The sequence below is a fragment of the Syngnathoides biaculeatus genome, chromosome 10, assembly GCF_019802595.1.
Source record: "Syngnathoides biaculeatus isolate LvHL_M chromosome 10, ASM1980259v1, whole genome shotgun sequence".
In the NCBI taxonomy this organism is placed as follows: Eukaryota; Metazoa; Chordata; class Actinopteri; order Syngnathiformes; family Syngnathidae; genus Syngnathoides; species Syngnathoides biaculeatus.
This window is the reverse complement of record NC_084649.1, coordinates 13,875,691-13,895,443: the sequence shown is the minus strand read 5'-3', so window position 1 is coordinate 13,895,443 and position 19,753 is coordinate 13,875,691. Positions and strand designations below refer to the sequence as shown.

Here is a 19,753-nt window from a genome sequence, read left to right as displayed (position 1 = left end):
TCAACGGGGAAAGAATTTTGAGATACCAACCTTTCAAGTTACGTGCGGTCACGGAAAAATCTAAACCTTCATCTCAAGTTTATGTTTATATATTCATCTTCCATTAGGACCACAGGTGTGCTTGAGCCAAGCAGCAGAAGGTCGCCATTTGGAGGGCACATACTATAGTACAGCAAATAACTAATTTTAATGGTAGGTTTACGGTAACAGTGAAAGAACATCCGTCGATTTTCTGAGCTGCTTCTCCTCACAAGGGCTAACAGAGTGCTGGAGTGTATCCCAGCTGTCATCAGGCAGGAGGCAGGGTACACCCTGAACTGGTTGCCAGGCAATCGCAGGGCACATAGAAACGGGCAAAAGTCAGACTCACAATCACACCTTGGGGCAATTTAGAGTCTACAATTAATGCATGGGCGGCATGGTGGATCAGCTGATAAAGCATTGGCCTCACAGTTCTGAGGACTTGGGTTAAATTCCGGCCCTGCCTGTGTGGAGTTTGCATGTTCTCCCCGTGCCTATGTGGGTTTCCTCACCCATCCCCCCCAAAAAAACATGCAACATTAATTGGACACTCTAAATTGCCCCTAGGCGTGATTGTGAGTGCGGCTGTTTGTCTCTACGTGCCCTGTGATTGGCTGGCAACCAGTTCAGGGTGTACCCCCGCCTCCTGACCGTTGACAGCTGAGATGGGCTCCAGCACTCCCCGCGACCCTTGTGAGGATAAGCGGCAAAAGAAAATGGATGGATGAATTAATGCATGTGGATGTGGGAGGAAACCAGAGCGAACGAGCAAACTCCACCCCAGGGGGGGGCAGGATTTGAACCTAATTTCTCATCCACACTAACGAGTTGCTCCACCGTGCCCACAGTGAAAGAATATCTGCAAGAAAATCCAGAGAATCAATCACATGTAGGAAATGTATTTGCATTTCATTCAATGAAATGAGAATTTGGTTCCCTAGCAACAAAAAAGGTATCTAGCTTTCACAGACAAGTCATCTCACTTTAAGAAAGTATTGCTATTAAGAATATTTGTAGTTAGCTGGCTGAAAGTCACTTATCTCAACTTGTTACCTGGATGTCTCTTGCCCATACAAAGAACCAATCAGACACCAGCCTTTCCATCATGAGCAAGATCACAGAACTTTTTATGGACATCACGGACACATCAGTACTACTACCTGCACAAGGCTGGAATGGGCTAAAAGATCATTTGCAAGAGGCTACGAGAGAAGACTATTGTTGTTCCAACAAACATTGCAAAGAGAATAAACAGCCAATCTCTCTCTCACTCTGGGGATCCTCGCGACATTTCACCTTTTGGGTTATCAATGATCATGAGGAAGGTTAGACATCAGCCCAGAACATGGAAGGACCTTGATCTGGCTGGTGACCACTTCAGGGTCTAGCCCGCAGATAACTGGGATAGGCTCCAGCACCTCCACAACCCCAGTGAGAATAAGTGGTACAGAAAAAGAACAGACCTCAGTAGCCTAGCAGTTGATGGGACATTGGAGTTTCCACTCGACGTTTCATTTCCCTTCAAGTGTATTGCAAGACCACGCACTTCTCAATTTTCCAAATAAAAATGTGAAACAAAAAGACACAAGCACATCCATTGAGTAACAGATTTTATATACAAACTGTTTACAGCAAGATTTCTGAATGAACGCTGACCGTCATCGGCATATCGGCGTCCATGTTGTGCACACCGTCGTCACCGCCACCACCATCAACACCCATGAGATCAAGTTAACAGATGGAAGTAGAAACCCTATAAGAGCACCTTTGGTCACGAAGGGAACCAGATGTGGAGTTTCGAAGATGTATAAGGCACAAGACACAGCATAACCAGCCTCCGTCCGTCGTAAAACTACTTATTCAGCAAAGCACTTCATTAAAAAAAAAAAAAACAACTATGTGAGGAAGAAAAATGTAATGTCATTATACTCCACAGACAGGTAGTATATTTGAAGGCAACAAGTGCCAACAAAAACTAAACGCAAACATTGCATCTCATGAAATTCAGTTTACAATAAATTGGGTGTATGATATCATCGCTCCATAGACAAGAACAAGCAACTGATGCTTTTCATTTCATTGTATTTTACAATGCTAAAATGACAGGATAAATTACTGTAATGCACTACTCTAAACTCATAGGGAGCACAAAAGCCTGCATCATTCAACAAACAAAACAAAACAAAAAAATGAACAGCAAAACCTATTCTATGTATAATTGAGTAAAAACTAGAGGTGCCCAAAATCGAAGACATTTTTCTAAACAGATCTGAGGGCTTCATAACACCTTTGCTACTGATGATAGAAAAGTCAAAACTGTAAAAATGAGCGCAGCGGTCTAATCTGCTCAGCAGAAAAACTCACAGGTGAGCGGCTGTATGTATAAATGGCTTGAAAGAAACCTGAAAACATAACAATGGAAAGAAATGTGGAAAGAGTGTTTTGTGAAGGCTCGGAGTACAGCACCCGAGGCAGTCCACCACTGGGACAAAATCAACCACCACATTTAGAGCAATGTGAACTGGGAATCAACAACTGTCAAGCCACCGCCGCCACCGCCACTATACACGACCACTCCAAAATTACGCAACCCGATGTTGCGTTCACACATAATTGCCGTTAAATAAGGGAATCCTGGATACAGTTAATGAGGATCTGTGTTTTCTTAGGGCTAAAATGATACCCACCCATCAACAGAAATGTCCAATGAAGGTATTTGTTTGCCTGAGCTGCGTCTTCTGGAATAGTTTGGCATGAATTGAAGATGCCGGCCCTGCCAGGTCTTGTTGGCGAGGTCGCCGTCGGTGCGCTGGTGGAGCCGAGCCTCCTGTCTTCAGAAAGTTACTTTCACCAAGTCCTCAATACGCACTTACATCATGGCACACTTTTTCTCCTCCGGCGGGACATTCCCGTCAGCTTTCTCCATCTCCAATATGATTCGCTTGAAAACCTCCACGGCTGTCTGCAGCACCGGGAGGAGACACAAGTAAAAAGTCAGAATTTACGGAGACAACATTCACTGAGATGTGCAAAAAAAAACCAAACAAACGAAAAAAAAAGGCTGTCCTGTCATGACCTCATTCTCCTTGGCTGAGGACTCCATGAAAGCAGCACCCCAGGAATCAGCAAGCTTCTTTCCCTCCTCTGGTTTGATGACCCTGAGAAACAGAGCAGTTAAATTGGTACACAGTTGACCAGACTTCAGCCAAGACTGAATTTAAAAGGGGGAGTGGTAGATATAGGTAGGCAGGTAGCAAAGAGACACAGTCAAGAGGATTCATTACTGTTTTAATTACCAATGTGCTAGAATTAAGAGATAATTGACAATTGAAGACCCTGTCAAGGGAATTCAGATATTTCTAAATACCGTAATTTCCGGCCAATAAGCCACAACTTTTTTTCCACACGCTTTCAAGCCTGGGGCATATGCGGTGTGGCGGCTAATTTGTGCATTTTTTTGCCACGGCCGCAAGGGGGCACTTGAGCGGAAAAGGTAAGAGTGAGATCGGTGTAATATATGTGCGGAGGAAGTGACTTTTACCGGTATGTTGTTGTTTTTTTAACCGGCCCTGTTAGTGCTGTGCTAACGTTAGTGCTGTGCCAGCGTGTTGTTGCTGTGTTACTGCCGTGTCTCAGTGATTTTTGCAGTATGTTTTTTTTTAACCGGCCCTGTTAGCGCCGCGCTAACATGTTGCTGCAGTGTTACTTCTGCGTCTCAGGGATTTAGGTTTTTTTTTTTTTTTCCCCAACTGGCCCTGTTCGTGCTGACACAATCCAGTCTCGGAGGTCTGCAGACAGTTCCTTAGACTTCATTGTCAGAATGGCTTGGTGGTGGCTGCTGGCCAGCTGAGTAACGTTTACAAACCCCGAAATGTATTATTTCCCCCCCCATCTCCCCAGGTGTGAAAGCTCAGATGCTTTTTTGACTGACTGTTGTAAGCCTTGTAATGACCTGGCGGGATATATTTTGGTCACCAAATGAAACTGATTCTGAAATACGTCCAGATTCTTAAAAGGAAATATTAAGGCAGCTGAAAAATTTGAAGAAGAGTGGAAATGTCCTTACCTTTCCATGTGGAGATCTTTTTTGTTACCAACAAGAACGGTTGGAACCCTAAATAGAAATTAGTTTACAGTTAAACATATAAAACGTGTTTGTTTATTGAGGAGAGGGGGAACTGTGGAAATATTTAACTTATAAAAGATTATACTTACTGAATCTTTCCAACCATATCCAGCAGTTTGTCATGTAGAACCTGAACAACCTCGAAACTGAGCAGAGAATATACACAACTCATTAATGATATCATAATTGTCTCCGATATAAAGACTGATTTCAATACATTGTTGTGTTTTTAAAACTTGAGAATGACAAAGGAACTCCGGTAAAAGAAAAAAAAAAAGCTTGTTTTTATTAATGGATATGTTCGATTCATACCTCTTCATGGATGTCACAGAATAAACAAGGACATAGCCGTGAATGTCCATTGAGTGGGACTGTGGAAAAATGGAGTATTCGTCCTGCAAATTATGGGATATCATATTATTATCCTGAGGCACAGGACACAGTACTGTATTTGTCAGTTGTCATTGATTTTCACACAACTCACTTGTCCAGCAGTGTCAACCAGTTGAAGATTGAAGTCTTGACAATTGACGCTGACCATTTTATTGAATGCTGGGAAGGAAATTAACAAGATTTTAAAGCATAATAATTAAAAAAAAAAATCCTCCGGTAGAGGCCTCCACACTAATCAATAAGTTACCTCAATTAATCAATAGGCAATGGGTATGTCACACTCTGGCAGCAAAATAATTAAACAACCACCTATTTATTTCCCCACACACAAAATATAAGTTGTTCTACGAAGTGGCTGTTACATGTGGCATGGAAATAAACAGTGTCTTTTTGAAGAACTGTCCACCATAGGTTTTTGCTTTTATTTTACTCAGTTATACTCTACTGTCAGATTGCCTGTGCATTTGTTCTCCACTGCCTGAAATAGATAAAAGTTAAATAAAAATGAAAAAAAATCTCTCAAAGTGCTGAAGTGAAGTGAGTTAAATTGTGGTCCATGCCAACTCTTACATTAATAATATGAAATAATTGAAGGAGAGTAAAATAAAATGGTCAAGTCACTTTTGTGTCAGGTTATCATCACTATTTCAGAATACATTACAGTGGAACCTCTGAACGGACCAATATGTTCATCCGATATAGCCGATTAGCTGTAAAAGTGAAGCACTTTTTTGAGGCCATATGCGCCCATATTACTATCCAGTAAAAAAATATTGTTTCGTAGGTTAATTTCGTGACCTATTACATAGAATTCAACAGTGGTAACCAAGCCCTGGCCCGTAGGGGATTTGTTACTGATCTGCATAAAAAGAACAATGAATTTATATCATTTCTGTTGTATTGCATTTCACGTCAAATGTGTCTTATTAAAAATTACCCGGCTCTTCTGCACAACAACAGCTGTCTGTTTCTATGTGCTTCCAAGTCCATCTATCTTTGTGAAGCGGGCTTGGATAAAGAGCTATATAAGTGCAGTCCGTTTATCATTTTATGCAGTGACTGTAACCAAAAAAAATTGACATCAGGAACAATTCCAGGACTAATTCTGCGTTCTGATGAAATGTTGCATATAACATTTTTAAGCTGTTAAGCTTGTTAAGTTTTTGTTTACAAAACGTTTGGTTACATACGCACACACAAACACGTGTGTATATATTGAAGATGTTTGAACGTTTCACATATTATCCAAACTTATCACGCTGGTGCACTTCCACATGGTGACGTTTCAATACTGTCCTCTTCCTAAGTCGTTTTTAATGGGCTGCAAGGAATTAGTGTGCTTTCTAGTTTAAAATCCACTACCAAAAGTGAACGGCTTGAAAAAAAAATATTGCTACTTTACACAAAAATAGCATGTTACAGACAAAGACTTTTATTCCTGAGCTAAATTTTCCACCATGCCCTTGTTTCCCCTCTCCAAGGAGAGTCTGTCAATAGACCATAGAAATATCATTATTGACATGGCCAACGCATCAATGTCCCACATTACTGCCACATAGGCACAGGAGGGATGTCTTTTTGATTTGAATCTATTTTTTTTTTTTTTTGTACATCTGTGACACGGAACTATGTTACTCTAATTATCTGCCTGCATTCACCAGTAAACAACAGCCCCCAATTCTGGAACTAATAGACTTTTGTCAATGGTACTTTAAAGTCTCACTAACGCGAAAAGCATGATTTTTAGTATGTTTTTAATAATTAAAAAAAAGGCAGCCGGAAGGGATCCGTTCATTTTTTCTCACCACACAACATGATTTTGACGCGTATGGATTTTTGTAACGCCCGCCATGAAAATCCTCTCGAGGGATTGGTTTTGGAGAAGAAGCAGGAAGTGATGTTATGAGCAGACGCCCACTCAGGCAGGTTCGTGCGTTTATACCAGTTTTACCTGCGGGAAGGTAGCTCTTTGTTCCTTCGTGTTAGCCAAAATGCCGGGTCATTGTATTGCTGGATATTGTTCGAACACTTGGGAGGATGTATTCACTCTTCAAACTTTCCAAAAGACCCGGTTTGTCATGAAAAATGGATTGCACCGTTGCAAAGGACGACGAGAGCTTTGTGGGTTCCAAATGACAGGTAGGTGTGTCTGGAGCGATTAAAAAAAAAAAAAATGGGGAGGGGGGGGGCGACGGCGGTGGCAATGAACCACACCGACATCATCGGCGGTATTTTATCCGTCGGCTTTTACGTCGCCGACGGTGGGAGCGTTGTTCAGCGCCGACGGCGTCGGCACTGTTCAGCGCCTCATCGCGGCTGGTCTGTGGTGTTGTCGTCGCTCGCGGTTGAGTACGCTACATACTGCCATACTCTCAGAGAGTCTGTTGTTAGTTAGAAGTAATCCGCATCTCATCTAAATATGGCTCGAAACGATAGGGTAATATTGCCCCGGTCACTTCACTCGACTGAGATCTTCTCTTCTTCGAAAAGAGCTTTGCAAAAATCTAAAAACTTCTGTTGTTCATCTCCCATAGCAAGTGATGCTGATGACGTTGCAGGCAATATGGCTACCACTTGGATGTCGAGTAAGACTTCCGCAACTTGACGCATGGACGACGCGCTCTCCGCTCATATTTACTTTTTCGTATGGATATTGAAGTGAATAATGTTATATGTATTTTTCATTACAATATCTATTTTAGAATGTTTATAGGTACGTCAATGGGACTTCAAGTGACAAACGGAAACTACTTCTGAACATATTGTTTAGTCACAATCGTACATTTTATCTGATACCTGTTATCTCTCGGCCATTGCCCCCCCTTACCCTAATCAAGGTTCCACTGTATCGGCTTTTTGGGACATTTTTGCTTTGTGGTGTGTGCTTTTCAACTGTAAACCATGCCTTGGCTCAATTAAGGTTGGGAAACACTCCACATCATTAAATTCATCTCATTATTCAATAAGGAAATGTGGTAATTTTCAGGTCAAGGTATTTCAATTCTACACTGCATGGTGAAGCTTACTGTTTTCAATTGTGGGGTCATAGGAGTCCACAAACTGTCCTTCCACAAACTGTATTGTGAGAGATGACTTCCCTGTAGAGGGGAAAAAAATGGACATACTGTGACTGACAATATTCTTTAATAACAGTGTATAACACACATTTTAAAACAGTTTATCAACTGCAATCAAATGAGAGCAAAGAAAACACTATTCCGAAAATATCAGTTACACATGAGATGCAGCCAGGGGTGTGCGCGCGCGTGTCCGCTGCTGAATTGTTGTCAGAAGCGGTCACTCAACGAGCTACACTTTTGATTGCACAATATGAGCAGGAATGAAAATACTATTGCCTACTATAGATATATATATGTCCTACCACGACTTCAAAATTTCTCAAAAGCCCAAGTACATGCATCGTAATACTCAACATTTCGCGGATTTAGAGTTGACAAACCCCCCTCAAAACCTTAAGTAATACTTTTCAAATCCATAAGCGCATCGTTATCATATATTTTTCAATGCTTCTGCCAAATGTGATATATATGTATATATTTTTTTTTACACACCGCTAGTCAAGTCATTTTGTAATGTTAGTCTGACCCATATCAACGGCTCTAATTTTCTCTCACTTTGAACACTAATTTAACACATTTTATCAGCTACAAATGCCTCTTATGTGCTCAATTTATTCCTTGCCATATAATTAAAAACTTAACAGACTATTCATCTATCTTTATCAAACTTTGAAATTAGTTTTACCAGCCTTTTGATTTAAATTATGATAACGTTTCAAGCTCTGATTTAAAAAAATATTTTACATTACGAAGTAGGCCAGAAATTGGTACATTTTCACCGGTTTTAAATATTCAGAAATGAATATTAGTCTCAGGAATATAATGCTGAAAACACTGGATTGATCTTTCCATCATCTGACAATGGTTTTGTGAATTTAAATCACTTAATCTTTGTGATATATATATATATATATTTTTTTTTTTACACACCGCTGGTCAAGTCATTTTGTAATGTTAGTCTGACCCATATCAACGGCTCTAATTTTCTCTCACTTTGAACACTAATTTAACACATTTTATCAGCTACAAATGCCTCTTATGTGCTCAATTTATTCCTTGCCATATAATTAAAAACTTAACAGACTATTCATCTATCTTTATCAAACTTTGAAATTAGTTTTACCAGCCTTTTGATTTAAATTATGATAACGTTTCAAGCTCTGATTTAAAAAAATATTTTACATTACGAAGTAGGCCAGAAATTGGTACATTTTCACCGGTTTTAAAGATTCAGAAATGAATATTAGTCTCAGGAATATAATGCTGAAAACACTGGATTGATCTTTCTATCATCTGACAATGGTTTTGTGAATTTAAATCACTTAATCTTTGTGATATATATGTATATATTTTTTTTACACACCGCCGGTCAAGTCATTTTGTAATGTTAGTCTGACCCATATCAACGGCTCTAATTTTCTCTCACTTTGAACACTAATTTAACACATTTTATCAGCTACAAATGCCTCTTATGTGCTCAATTTATTCCTTGCCATATAATTAAAAACTTAACAGACTATTCATCTATCTTTATCAAACTTTGAAATTAGTTTTACCAGCCTTTTGATTTAAATTATGATAACGTTTCAAGCTCTGATTTAAAAAAATATTTTACATTACGAAGTAGGCCAGAAATTGGTACATTTTCACCGGTTTTAAAGATTCAGAAATTAATATTAGTCTCAGGAATATAATGCTGAAAACACTGGATTGATCTTTCCATCATCTGACAATGGTTTTGTGAATTTAAATCACTTAATCTTTGACATTTTCCAAACATACCATAAGATTGGAACATAAATCTGATGTCATAAAATATGAACACTGTGTTTTAAGACTCGTTATGGATCGACATAGAAATCTTCATATACTTTACTTTGGTACATACATGCTACGTTAGTATAGTATTATGCTTTATTTAGCCTAACAGGAATGACACGGAAGTTTTTTTTTCCCCCCCACACCCCTGGTTTGAACATTATGTCCGGCTACAGCAGAAGGACCACTTCTACGTTTTGTAAGTGAGAAAAAACACATGTGTCATGATACTATGTCAACAGCGAACGCATGTTGCTGAGGTCAGCCAGCTCCGAGGAAAACAAAGCCAGGACGTTCGCCTGCTAGCCAGCCGGCTAGCAAGACTTTAGCCTCTGGGCTATCGCTAAGCTAGCAGGGTGAGCTTTACTCACCTACAGATCTGTAACCAATCACAGCAATCTTTCGGTACTTCGGCTGAGGCATCGCGGCGGACACGGCGTCGATGACCTTTCAACTGTTGTAGCGCGTGAAGGTAGTTTGACGCTCCGGACTAACTTTTATCGCCACATTCGTCTCGCGTCACGTGACAACAACAAACTTTTGGGGGAGCTCCGCGCCGGGCCTGCTTTACCAGCTCGAAGCAGTTTCACCACAGGAAGTACGCTTTGTACTTTTTTCACGGGGGGGGAATTGCTTGTTCTCAATCCAGTACAGTGTACGATGTCGCTCATAAGTCGAAATCTTGAAACAATGTTCCGAACGTGAATGGGTTTTGAAATAAGATATCCGTTTCCTCCCCCCTCCCAACGCGGTTACAACTCGCAGGCTAAAGTAACGGAAAGTGTCATTGTGTAAGCACACCGTCGTAAATGGCAGCCCCTACGTCACTAGTGCTGCAAAGCGACTCACGTGGCACCAGGGGTCGCTCCCGGCGCCCTGCGAGCCACTGTGGCGGATGTTTGGCACCGCGTTCAACTCGACCTTTCCAGGCAGGACAACAAAGTGTTCGACATGACAAAAGTACTAACACGCTGTGTTTAACCCCTGCATAGCATGTTCCGGCTATGCCAATTGTATTTTTTTTTTAATGTATTATCCGCCCGTCACCCATTCCGAAATGAATGCTTTGTCTTTCAATCGCTTTTGGTGAAAAAGGAACGTGTATTTTTATTTGCTATATTGCAGATTCAGCACGTGTTTTTGCAGGTACATATTTCTGACCTCTGTATGACTTCTGTTCTTTTATGCTGTTTTACACTTTCAATGTTTTGAGATCCCCGGAACGGTTGCTTGAATCTGCAGGAACCTGTGCAAATGTGGTGGGACACAAACAGTTCTCTGGCTGTTTCAAATCCTGTGAACACCATCTAGGTTGTCCCATAAAAAGACATATCTACTGTACATACATGACTTGGACTTTTCCTGTTTCAATTAAATTACCCCATACCATCTCAATGATCAACAGGTGTACGTTTCTGTATCCCGCTTCCTGTCCAATGATATATTTATTTATTATTTATTCCTATTTATTACATGTCATTTTATTATAGTACCCCACTGCAACATTATGGACAGTTTCAAGATTATCAGTGCTTAAATATTAGAAAAGAAAAAATTAACCATTACAATTGAAATGTATTGCAGATCAGTTAGGTATAAATGTATTGAAGTGTTTAGAAACAAACATTTCTTACTGATTTAATGTAAGTGTAATGGACTGTACTTAAAAGTTAGATACAACTGAACTGTATTTTTACTGTGCATGAAAAGTAAAAAAATATTCTGCACTTGTACTGTACTCATGCAGGCTGGCTGTATACCTAAAGGCGTTATTCTAATAACTTTTATTACATTTTATGTATGGATAGGTTTCAATGACGTCACCGCCACCCTGAGACCAATCGGATAAATTAACGATAGAAAAAAAACTTCACGCTTCACCTATCACCTTTGTACTCTGACCTCTATGACACACAAGATGGCGTAGTTGGAAACCCATCTATTTGTATTTTTAATTCAGCAAACTCTTACCATTAGTGATAACGCTCATATCACACTTTGATAATCACTGACACTTGATGTATACAATAATCAGGAGAACGTAATACATGCGATGACATTTTTGAGAATATTAAGTTGAATGATTCATTATTGTGACCGGAAGTGGTTGGGCGCGCGAGGAAGTGCTACCGGCCGAGAATGTCGTCGTCATAAAATCCAAACAAGCAGATGCAAAAACCGAATAACCTCACCCGTCGCCCTAGCCAGGCATAGGTAATACCGCACACATGGGCAGTGGGCTCATTTCAATGGCGTTCGCCCTTACTTGACTCGGGCAGTGCTTCGCGGAGAGCTCGCGGCGTCGTTGTCTAGTCATAGCATTCGGCGAGGCTCCGGGTGCCATAGCAACCATTTGGAAAACACTGACTGCCGTGGTTAGCCTGGAGCGAGCTAAATATAGCAATTGTCAGCCTAATCGCTTGTTTCGCGTGTCAACTATCCCCATTGCACGGTTACCGACGTAACTTTGAATCCGCGGTGTTCAGTGAGCGGTAATGACAAAAGCCGACGCGGGAGTGTTGATTTGAGCGTCCTCGGCCTCACGTTTGCGGACAGTAAAGTTAGCCTAGCCTTCGCCACTAAGGCCGACTCATCATGGTCAAATTTATATTTGAAGTTCCATTAAGAACGCCGTGAGTTGTGTAGACTCTTCCGAATTCTAGAGAGGTGACAGTGTGAAATGACTACTATTTGATGGCACATTCGAGATCGATGACTTTGTCATTGGTGTCAATGCGAGTTCGGAGTGAGCCGATCAGCTGATCTGTCGCCGTTTATATTAAAGTTGGCTACCGTGGAGCTGCTACAGCGATCGGACGAAGCATTCCACTTTTATATCGATTGGAGTCATTCTCAGCACATTTTTATTGTATTAAAATACGAATGTACTGATTGTACAGTCAAATGTCTTGGTTTAAAATTTTCGTTTGACTCATTTAAAGTTTCTCCAATTCTGTATAGATTGAATCGCCATTTAAACTTGGTTAGAACGCGTTTTGTTTTTTTATGAAGTCATGTTATGGATGAATGACAGTGGGTGTTCATGTGGACATAACTGTCATTTCAGTATCGGGCCTAAATCTAGTATGGACGTTGAAGACTGCAATGGGCAGTCGAACATGTCAGGTATTCAATTACTGTACCACAGTCCAGACTGCATCATTTCATCCCATAAGCAACAATGTAAGTTTAATCATGTTTTGCGTATTTGCAGTCAGTGGAGACTCTTCAATGGAAAGAGAGTTTTCTGGGGGCCTCGGCGGTCCAACAGTAAGCACCCCAAACAGCAAGGAAACCTCACCTCATCGCTCCCTCAGTGGTGATTGACAAATACCGTAGACTTGGTCGTCCTTTTCCTTGTAAGAAATATGATTTATTTTTCCCCATCCTTGCAGTCAATTCCATTAAAGTGGAATTGTACAGCGATGAAGATCCCGGTCCCAGTAATGACGACGAGCATGTGGAACGTGTAGCGGAAGGAGGTGTGGATCAGGGAGCGGAGGCGCCTGGTTACAGGGAGCTTGCCAATCATGACAACATCAGACTGCCCAATGGGAAGCTCAAGTGTGACATCTGTGGAATGATTTGCATTGGGCCCAATGTTCTCATGGTGCACAAACGGAGCCACACAGGTAAAGAGAGGCTACATATGTGAAATAACTAACTCTTTTTGGGAGGATGCATGGGTATTTAATGCACATATGCGATTTATGACCAGGTTTTGAATGGAAAAGGTGAATCAATATGTAAGGTTCATGGCATATAGTGTGGATAACTATAGCAATGAACTTTATTTTTTTTCCACTGGAGTGGTCTGGTTTTATAGTCTTTCACTCGGTGAGTATGCTGCATGGATTTTTGTGTGTCCAAAACACAGTTTGGACCATTTAATAATAGCTGAGATGTCAACTTGTGCCAACGTCATATCTTCTTCTTTCATTTTGACTATTTTTTAAGATTGGTGAAAATACTTTACTAACCCGCTGGGTGAAGCAGTTCTAGTGAAACCTCAAAAATCGAGCACATTCTATTCAGGAACGCTTGGCGATCTCCAATTTATTTTGGATTTAACAAATTTCACCATAGGAATTAGTGGAAGGAACCCTGGTCCAGGTTCCAACTGTTACCACGGTAAACATTTATAATTCTATATATACATTACAGTAAGGCCATGATGGGGATTGTTTATTTAGATTATTAATGTTGTACCGAGCGAGAACTCGACACTTGTATTACTTAAAAATATCTACTCCTGATATAATAATATAAACAGTAGATTATTTTAAAATGTGTCTTGTGGCTCAAATGTGGAAGCACAGTATTTGGTGGGTGGGCACCCCTCCCTATAGCCTGCCCATGGTGATAGATGTTTTTATCCACTCGCTTATTATGACGGCCCTGACCTGTGCGATAGCTTAAAGGCATCAACACCCTTACAAATGTAGTTGGGAACGATTTTGTCATTTTACAGGTGAGCGGCCATTCCAATGCAATCAGTGTGGTGCCTCCTTTACTCAAAAAGGAAACCTCCTCCGTCACATCAAGCTGCACTCTGGAGAGAAGCCCTTTAAATGTCCTCTGTGCAGCTACGCCTGTAGAAGAAGAGACGCGCTCTCTGGCCATCTTCGCACTCACGCCGGTAGGACATACTTAGGCCTAATAAGTGCCTGTGCACCGCTGTGTTGTTCTGTATGGGGACAAAAGTGATATCCTTCCACTTTGGCTCCAGTATCCTCTCCAACTGTTGGGAAGCCATATAAGTGCAGTTACTGTGGTCGCAGTTACAAACAGCAGAGCACTTTGGAGGAGCACCTTGAACGCTGCTACAACTACTTACAGAGCGTGGAGTCAAAGCAACCAAACAGTGCTCAGCATCTAGGTGAGCGTGCTTCATCCAACGCACGATGCACGATTACATACTCGGGATTTTCTTCTTTCTACAAATGCACTGATGCCCCTTCAGCAGCCCAAAATAGACTGGAGTTTATACATAGTAGGCTTGTCAGCTATGAGGAGATACAGTGAAGAAAATAAGTATTTGAACACCCTGCTTTATTCCAAGTTCTCCCACTTAGAAATCATGGAAGGGTCTGAAATTTTCATCGTAGGTGCATGTCCACTGTGAGAGAGATAATCTAAAAAAAAAAAAAATCCAGAAATCACAATGTATGATTTTTTTTAATGATTTATTTGTGTGATACAGCTGCAAATAAGTATTTGAACACCTGAGAAAAACAATGTTAATATTTGGTACAGTAGCCTTTGTTTGCAATTACAGAGGTCAAATATTTCCTGTAGTTGTTCACCAGGTTTGCACACACTGCAGAAGGGATTTTGGCCCACTCCTCCACAGATCTTCTCTAGATCAGACAGGTTTCTGGGCTGTCTCTTCCCCAAAATCTCACAAAACATGGCCGCGGTCATCCTCTCCTTAATACAGTGCAGTCGTCCTGTCCCATGTGCAGAAAAACACCCCCAAAGCATGATGCTACCACCCCCATGCTTCACAGTAGGGATGGTGTTCTTGGGATGGAACTCATCATTCGTATTCCTCCAAACACGGTAAGTGGAATTATAACCAAAAATTTCCATTTTGGTCTCATCTGACCACAAAACTTTCTCCCAGGACTCCTATGTATCATCTAAATGCTTATTGGCAAACTTACCCCTCCATGATTTTGAAGTGGGAGAACTTGCAATATAGCAGGGTGTTCAAATACTTATTTTCTTCACGGTACTTCAAGGTAGACATGGGTGCCAACACTTGTAGCTCAGTGCAAAGCCAGACCGCAGGATTCGAATCCAGAACATCTGAACTGTGAGGGAGACATGCTAACCATTCGATATTGTGATTGCTCCCCCTCATCAAAATTATACAAAATTCAATCAGGAAATATTAACTTCTATTTGTTAGGAATCCATAGAATACTTAAGCCACCTTTTTGGACTGCACGACTAAAATGGTATTCCATGATACTTTTTTTTTAACGCAGTTTAATACTAAAATGCACCTGTGTGTGTGTGTGTGTGTGTGTGTGTGTGTGTATATGTGTGTGTGTGTGTATATATATATATTATATATATATATATATATATATATATAGTACCCAACACTTGTTCATACACATCTTTACGTGCACAATCGGATGAGATCCAGGACAAGGGCTGTATCATCAATGTTGATAATAAAGCCAACTTCTGAATTTCTGATTGAGAACATGGAAAGACCATACAGGAGCGCACAACTAAGATTCTAACCCTTAACTGAAGAACTAAGATAAGATAGACACACTATATACTTATCAAACTGCAATACTTGGTCACTTGGAGTTCATCATTACAAATGCAGTATTTCTGTTAAAGCTACAGTGAAGAAAACGAGTATTTGAACACCCTACTATATTGCAGGTTCTCCCACTTGGAAATCATGGAGGGGTCTGAAATTTTCATCGTAGGTACATGTCCACTGTGAGAGAGATAATGTAGAAAGAAAAAAAGCATGGGGGTGGTAGCATCATGCTTTGGGGGTGTTTTTCTGCACATGGTACAGGACGATTCCACTTTATTAAGGAGAGGATGACTGTGGCCATGTATTGTGAGATTTTGGGGAACAACCTCTTTCCTTCAGTCCGAGCATTGAAGATGGGTCGTGGCTGGCTCTTTTAACATGACAATGACCGAAGCACACAGCCAGGAAAACCAAGGAGTGGCTCCGTAAGAAGCATATCAAGGTTCTGGTGTGGCCTAGTCAGTCTCCAGACCTAAACCCAATAGAAAATCTTTGGAGGGAGCGGAAACTCCACATTTCTCAGCAGGAGCCCAGAAACTTGTCTGATCTACAGAAGATCTCTGTGGAGGAGTGGGCCAAAATCCCTCCTGCAGTGTGTGCAAACCTGGTGGGACAACTACAGGAAACGTTTGACCTCTATAATTGTAAACAAAGGCTGTTGTACCAAATATTAACATTGTTTTTCTCAGGTGTTCAAATACTTATTTGTTGCTGTGTCACACAAATAAATCGTTAAAAAATTCATACATTGTGATTTCTGGATTTTTCGTTTTAGATTATCTCTCTCACAGTGGACATGCACCTCCGATGAAAATTTCAGACCCCTCCATGATTTCTAAGTGGGAGAATTTACAATATTGCAGGTTGTTCAAATACTTATTTTCTTCACTGTATGTATCAAAATTAAATGGCAGCATGTGGAACCATAAACTACCACCATCCTAGGCCCATAATAACATACTGTACATTTAGTCCCTTTACATGCAAACATTGGTTTAATAGAAAAATCTAGCTGGACAGTTTCTGATTTGTGACCAGAGCAAATATTATATAATCTGTGTTTTGTAGGAGAGGAGATTAGGGAGATGGATTACATACCAGACTCCCCGCTTCATACCTCCTCAGACAAGCTGACATTTGTTGATCGGCTTGCCGGCAACGTCACCAAACGCAAAAGATCCATGCCACAAAAATTTGAAGGTGAGCGTTTGGCCTTGGTTTGGTGAGGTCTGAGAAAATGTTTGTCTTAATAATGCGAAAACAAGCTTTGCAAACAAGGCTCACAGATTTGAAACCAAAATTCAGGATGAACATTGGGTATTCCAAATAAAGTTACATGACGTTAGTTTGCGAATAAACCATACAGTGGAACCTCCGAAGTTGAACGGCCCAAGAGCAGTCCGATTTGGAAATATGCCTCAAAAGGCAAACTATAATGAGTTCATAAGTGACGTGACCAAGTCGTGTGGCGCTTCAGATTACTACTTCTTGTTTCCACTGTATATCAGGCGTCATTAAATGGTAAGTAGTTTTATTTTATTTTATTTTAGTCCATATTTCCCTCTCCCCAGCCACTTCCTCCAGCTTTTCTGAGGGGTTCTGAGGCATTCCCAAGGAAGCTGCGAGGCATAGTCTCTCCAGCGTGTCCTCGGGTATCCCGGGGTTTCCTCCCAGTGTAAATATGCCTGGAACACCTCACCAGGCATACCTCCAGGAGTCATCCTAAACAGATGCCCGAGCTTCCTCATTTGGTTTCTCTCCATGCGGAGGAGCAGCGACTCTACCTTGAGGCCCTCCCGAATGACCGAGCTTCTCAGTCTGTCTCTAAGGGAGACCCCGAACACCCTGCGGAAGAAACTCATTTCGGCTGCTTGTATCCGGGATCTTGTTCTTTCGGTCATGACCCACAGATGGTGACCACAGGTGAGGGTAGGAATGTAGACCGACCGGTAAATAGAAAGCGTCACATTTCGGCTAAGTTCCTCCTTCACTGCAACGGGGTGATACAAAGTCTGCATCACTACAGATGTACACATCCGCCAGTTGATCTCCAGTTTCAGTCTTCCCTTACTCGTGAACAAGACGTCAAAATATTTGAATTCCTCCACTTGGGAAGGATCTCATCCCTGACCTGGAGAGCCCACTCCACCCTTTTTTATGACTGAGGACCATGGTCTCAAATTTGGAGGTGCTGATTCTCATCACAGCCGCTTCACACACAGCTTCGAAGCGTTGTATTAAGAGTTGGAGATCACTGCTTGAGGAAGCCAACAGAACCACATCATCTGCAAAGAGCAGAGATGACGGTGACCAAGCACAACTTTGGCGGAGTGCAAACCTTATGCACACAAACCAACAGCATTTTAAGTGACAAATGGAAGACATTTTTGGACAAAATTCAGTCCCAACAGTATATGTTACATAGTGCTCTGGTTTATCGAGATTCCATTGTCGTGTACATATTTTGGAACAATGCCATTGCCCCATGGTCCACTGTAATAGGATTCTCTCTTCTGATTGCAGGACAGAAGCACATACGTCGTGGAAATGCACCTTACGAGCTTAGTGCTGCTTTGGACAAAGATGGAGAGGCGCATCCAGGAGACCCGGAAGGTTTACACGTTCCTGGAGGAGAGTACGCAGGCACAGCAGGCAGTGGAGGACCAGGAGGGGGGATGGCAGACACACCCCGACCTCTTCATCACCCCACCACTCACCCGTCATGTTTATCTGAATTCCGATCGATGCACGGCGCAGCTTACGCACCTGGCGCTCTCGGCCTAAGACTGGACTGCACGGGGACCTGTGCAGTCCTGGGGGGCGCGGGTGTGGGGAGAAGGGAGGCGGCGGAGGGCCATGAAGATCTGCCCATGGGTCGAAGTCAGGCAACCTCCCCCAGCAACGGTTGCCAGGACTCTACGGACACGGAAAGCATGCCGGATGAACCCTGCAACACCACCGCTCCGGCCCCGAACATGCACAGGAACAACGGGCATCATCTCCACAACGCCGCTCCTATTCCGCACTACAAGATTTGGGACAGGCACAGCCCCGGCCACGCCAAAGACAGGGAGATGAAAAGAGAGGATGGAGTTAACCATGCGCCCCCTGCCCCCGGCCTCCCCCCAATGCCCAGTTCCCCTACGGCACCCTCGTCCACCTCGAGGGAGACTCTACGAGTGGTCGACGGCGAAGGGCGAACGGTGCGCTGCTTCCGATGTGACCACTGCCAGATGCTCTTTCTGGACCACGTCATGTTTACCATCCACATGGGCTGCCATGGATTTCGCCAGCCTTTCGAGTGTAACATCTGTGGCCACAGGAGCCAAGACCGCTACGAGTTTTCTTCACACATCGTCCGTGGAGAGCACATCCTGGACTGAGGAACAGTCCTGACGAGCTCAGCCTGGCTTGGTTTGGTCTGCACAGCACAAAGCAAACCTATTATTTATCATAATGCACTTTGAAAATGTCTTTAAACATGCACTTTTCCCATCCACACATGTGCCTTGCGCCCATATTCAGGATTCCCGCCTGATGCACATCCTGTGGTTGACCAATCCGACCTGAAAACTCTTCAGCACTTTAACAGATTCTTCATCTAAAAAAAAAGGAAAATGTGAAGACCACCTCATTTGAAGAAATATTAACTTCCACGGTCAAGTTTAAGTCCTTCTTTTAAGTGCAGACCAAATCCGAGAGCCAGGTCAAAGTCCACAAGATGGGTTTTAAAAGTTGTCTGTGAAGCATAAATGCACTTTTTGTTTTGTATCTAGTGGTGGAGTGATGGAATTGAGTGTATGGATGTGAGACGCCCTTTATTTTGTGAAATATCAAGTCTAATGTGGAAAAATGAAGGCCTTTACTTGGATGACTTGTCTTAGGTGTCTGTTTTCTGTTCTATAAATGCTTTTGTTGCACTGATACATGTCAGAATAACCTGATTATATTAAACTTGTAGAATACATTAAGCTGCACATTTTTCTCAAAATATGAGGAAACACATCACTGCCGCTGAGGTGGAAG

At 41.9% G+C, this 19,753-nt stretch overlaps 2 protein-coding genes across 7 annotated transcripts; one reads left to right on the top strand and one right to left on the bottom strand.

Annotated features, from left to right (window-relative positions):
* Nucleotides 1-1,618: 1,618 nt before the first annotated feature.
* Nucleotides 1,619-10,477, bottom strand: rhebl1 (Ras homolog, mTORC1 binding like 1). Its single transcript, XM_061831603.1, has 8 exons — nucleotides 9,810-10,477; nucleotides 7,567-7,638; nucleotides 4,632-4,699; nucleotides 4,460-4,542; nucleotides 4,237-4,293; nucleotides 4,088-4,135; nucleotides 3,098-3,179; nucleotides 1,619-2,983 (listed from the first exon to the last, which is right to left on the bottom strand). The coding sequence occupies exons 1-8, from the start codon at nucleotides 9,859-9,861 to the stop codon at nucleotides 2,891-2,893; spliced, it is 555 nt and encodes a 184-aa protein (XP_061687587.1). The 5' UTR covers nucleotides 9,862-10,477; the 3' UTR covers nucleotides 1,619-2,890.
* LOC133507043 (zinc finger protein Eos-like) lies at nucleotides 9,568-19,694 on the top strand. Of its 6 annotated transcripts, none has more exons than XM_061831598.1 (8): nucleotides 9,568-9,637; nucleotides 12,506-12,564; nucleotides 12,653-12,757; nucleotides 12,834-13,070; nucleotides 13,910-14,077; nucleotides 14,168-14,317; nucleotides 16,796-16,927; nucleotides 18,251-19,694. In XM_061831598.1, exons 2-8 carry the CDS (start codon nucleotides 12,525-12,527, stop codon nucleotides 19,108-19,110), a joined length of 1,692 nt encoding a protein of 563 aa, XP_061687582.1. In that variant the 5' UTR covers nucleotides 9,568-9,637; nucleotides 12,506-12,524; the 3' UTR covers nucleotides 19,111-19,694. The 6 variants fall into 6 exon arrangements, with proteins under 6 accessions (XP_061687582.1, XP_061687581.1, XP_061687579.1 ...); XM_061831595.1 differs by lacking the exon at nucleotides 9,568-9,637 and adding an exon at nucleotides 11,359-11,652; XM_061831600.1 differs by lacking the exon at nucleotides 9,568-9,637 and adding an exon at nucleotides 11,668-11,930.
* Nucleotides 19,695-19,753: the final 59 nt, after the last annotated feature.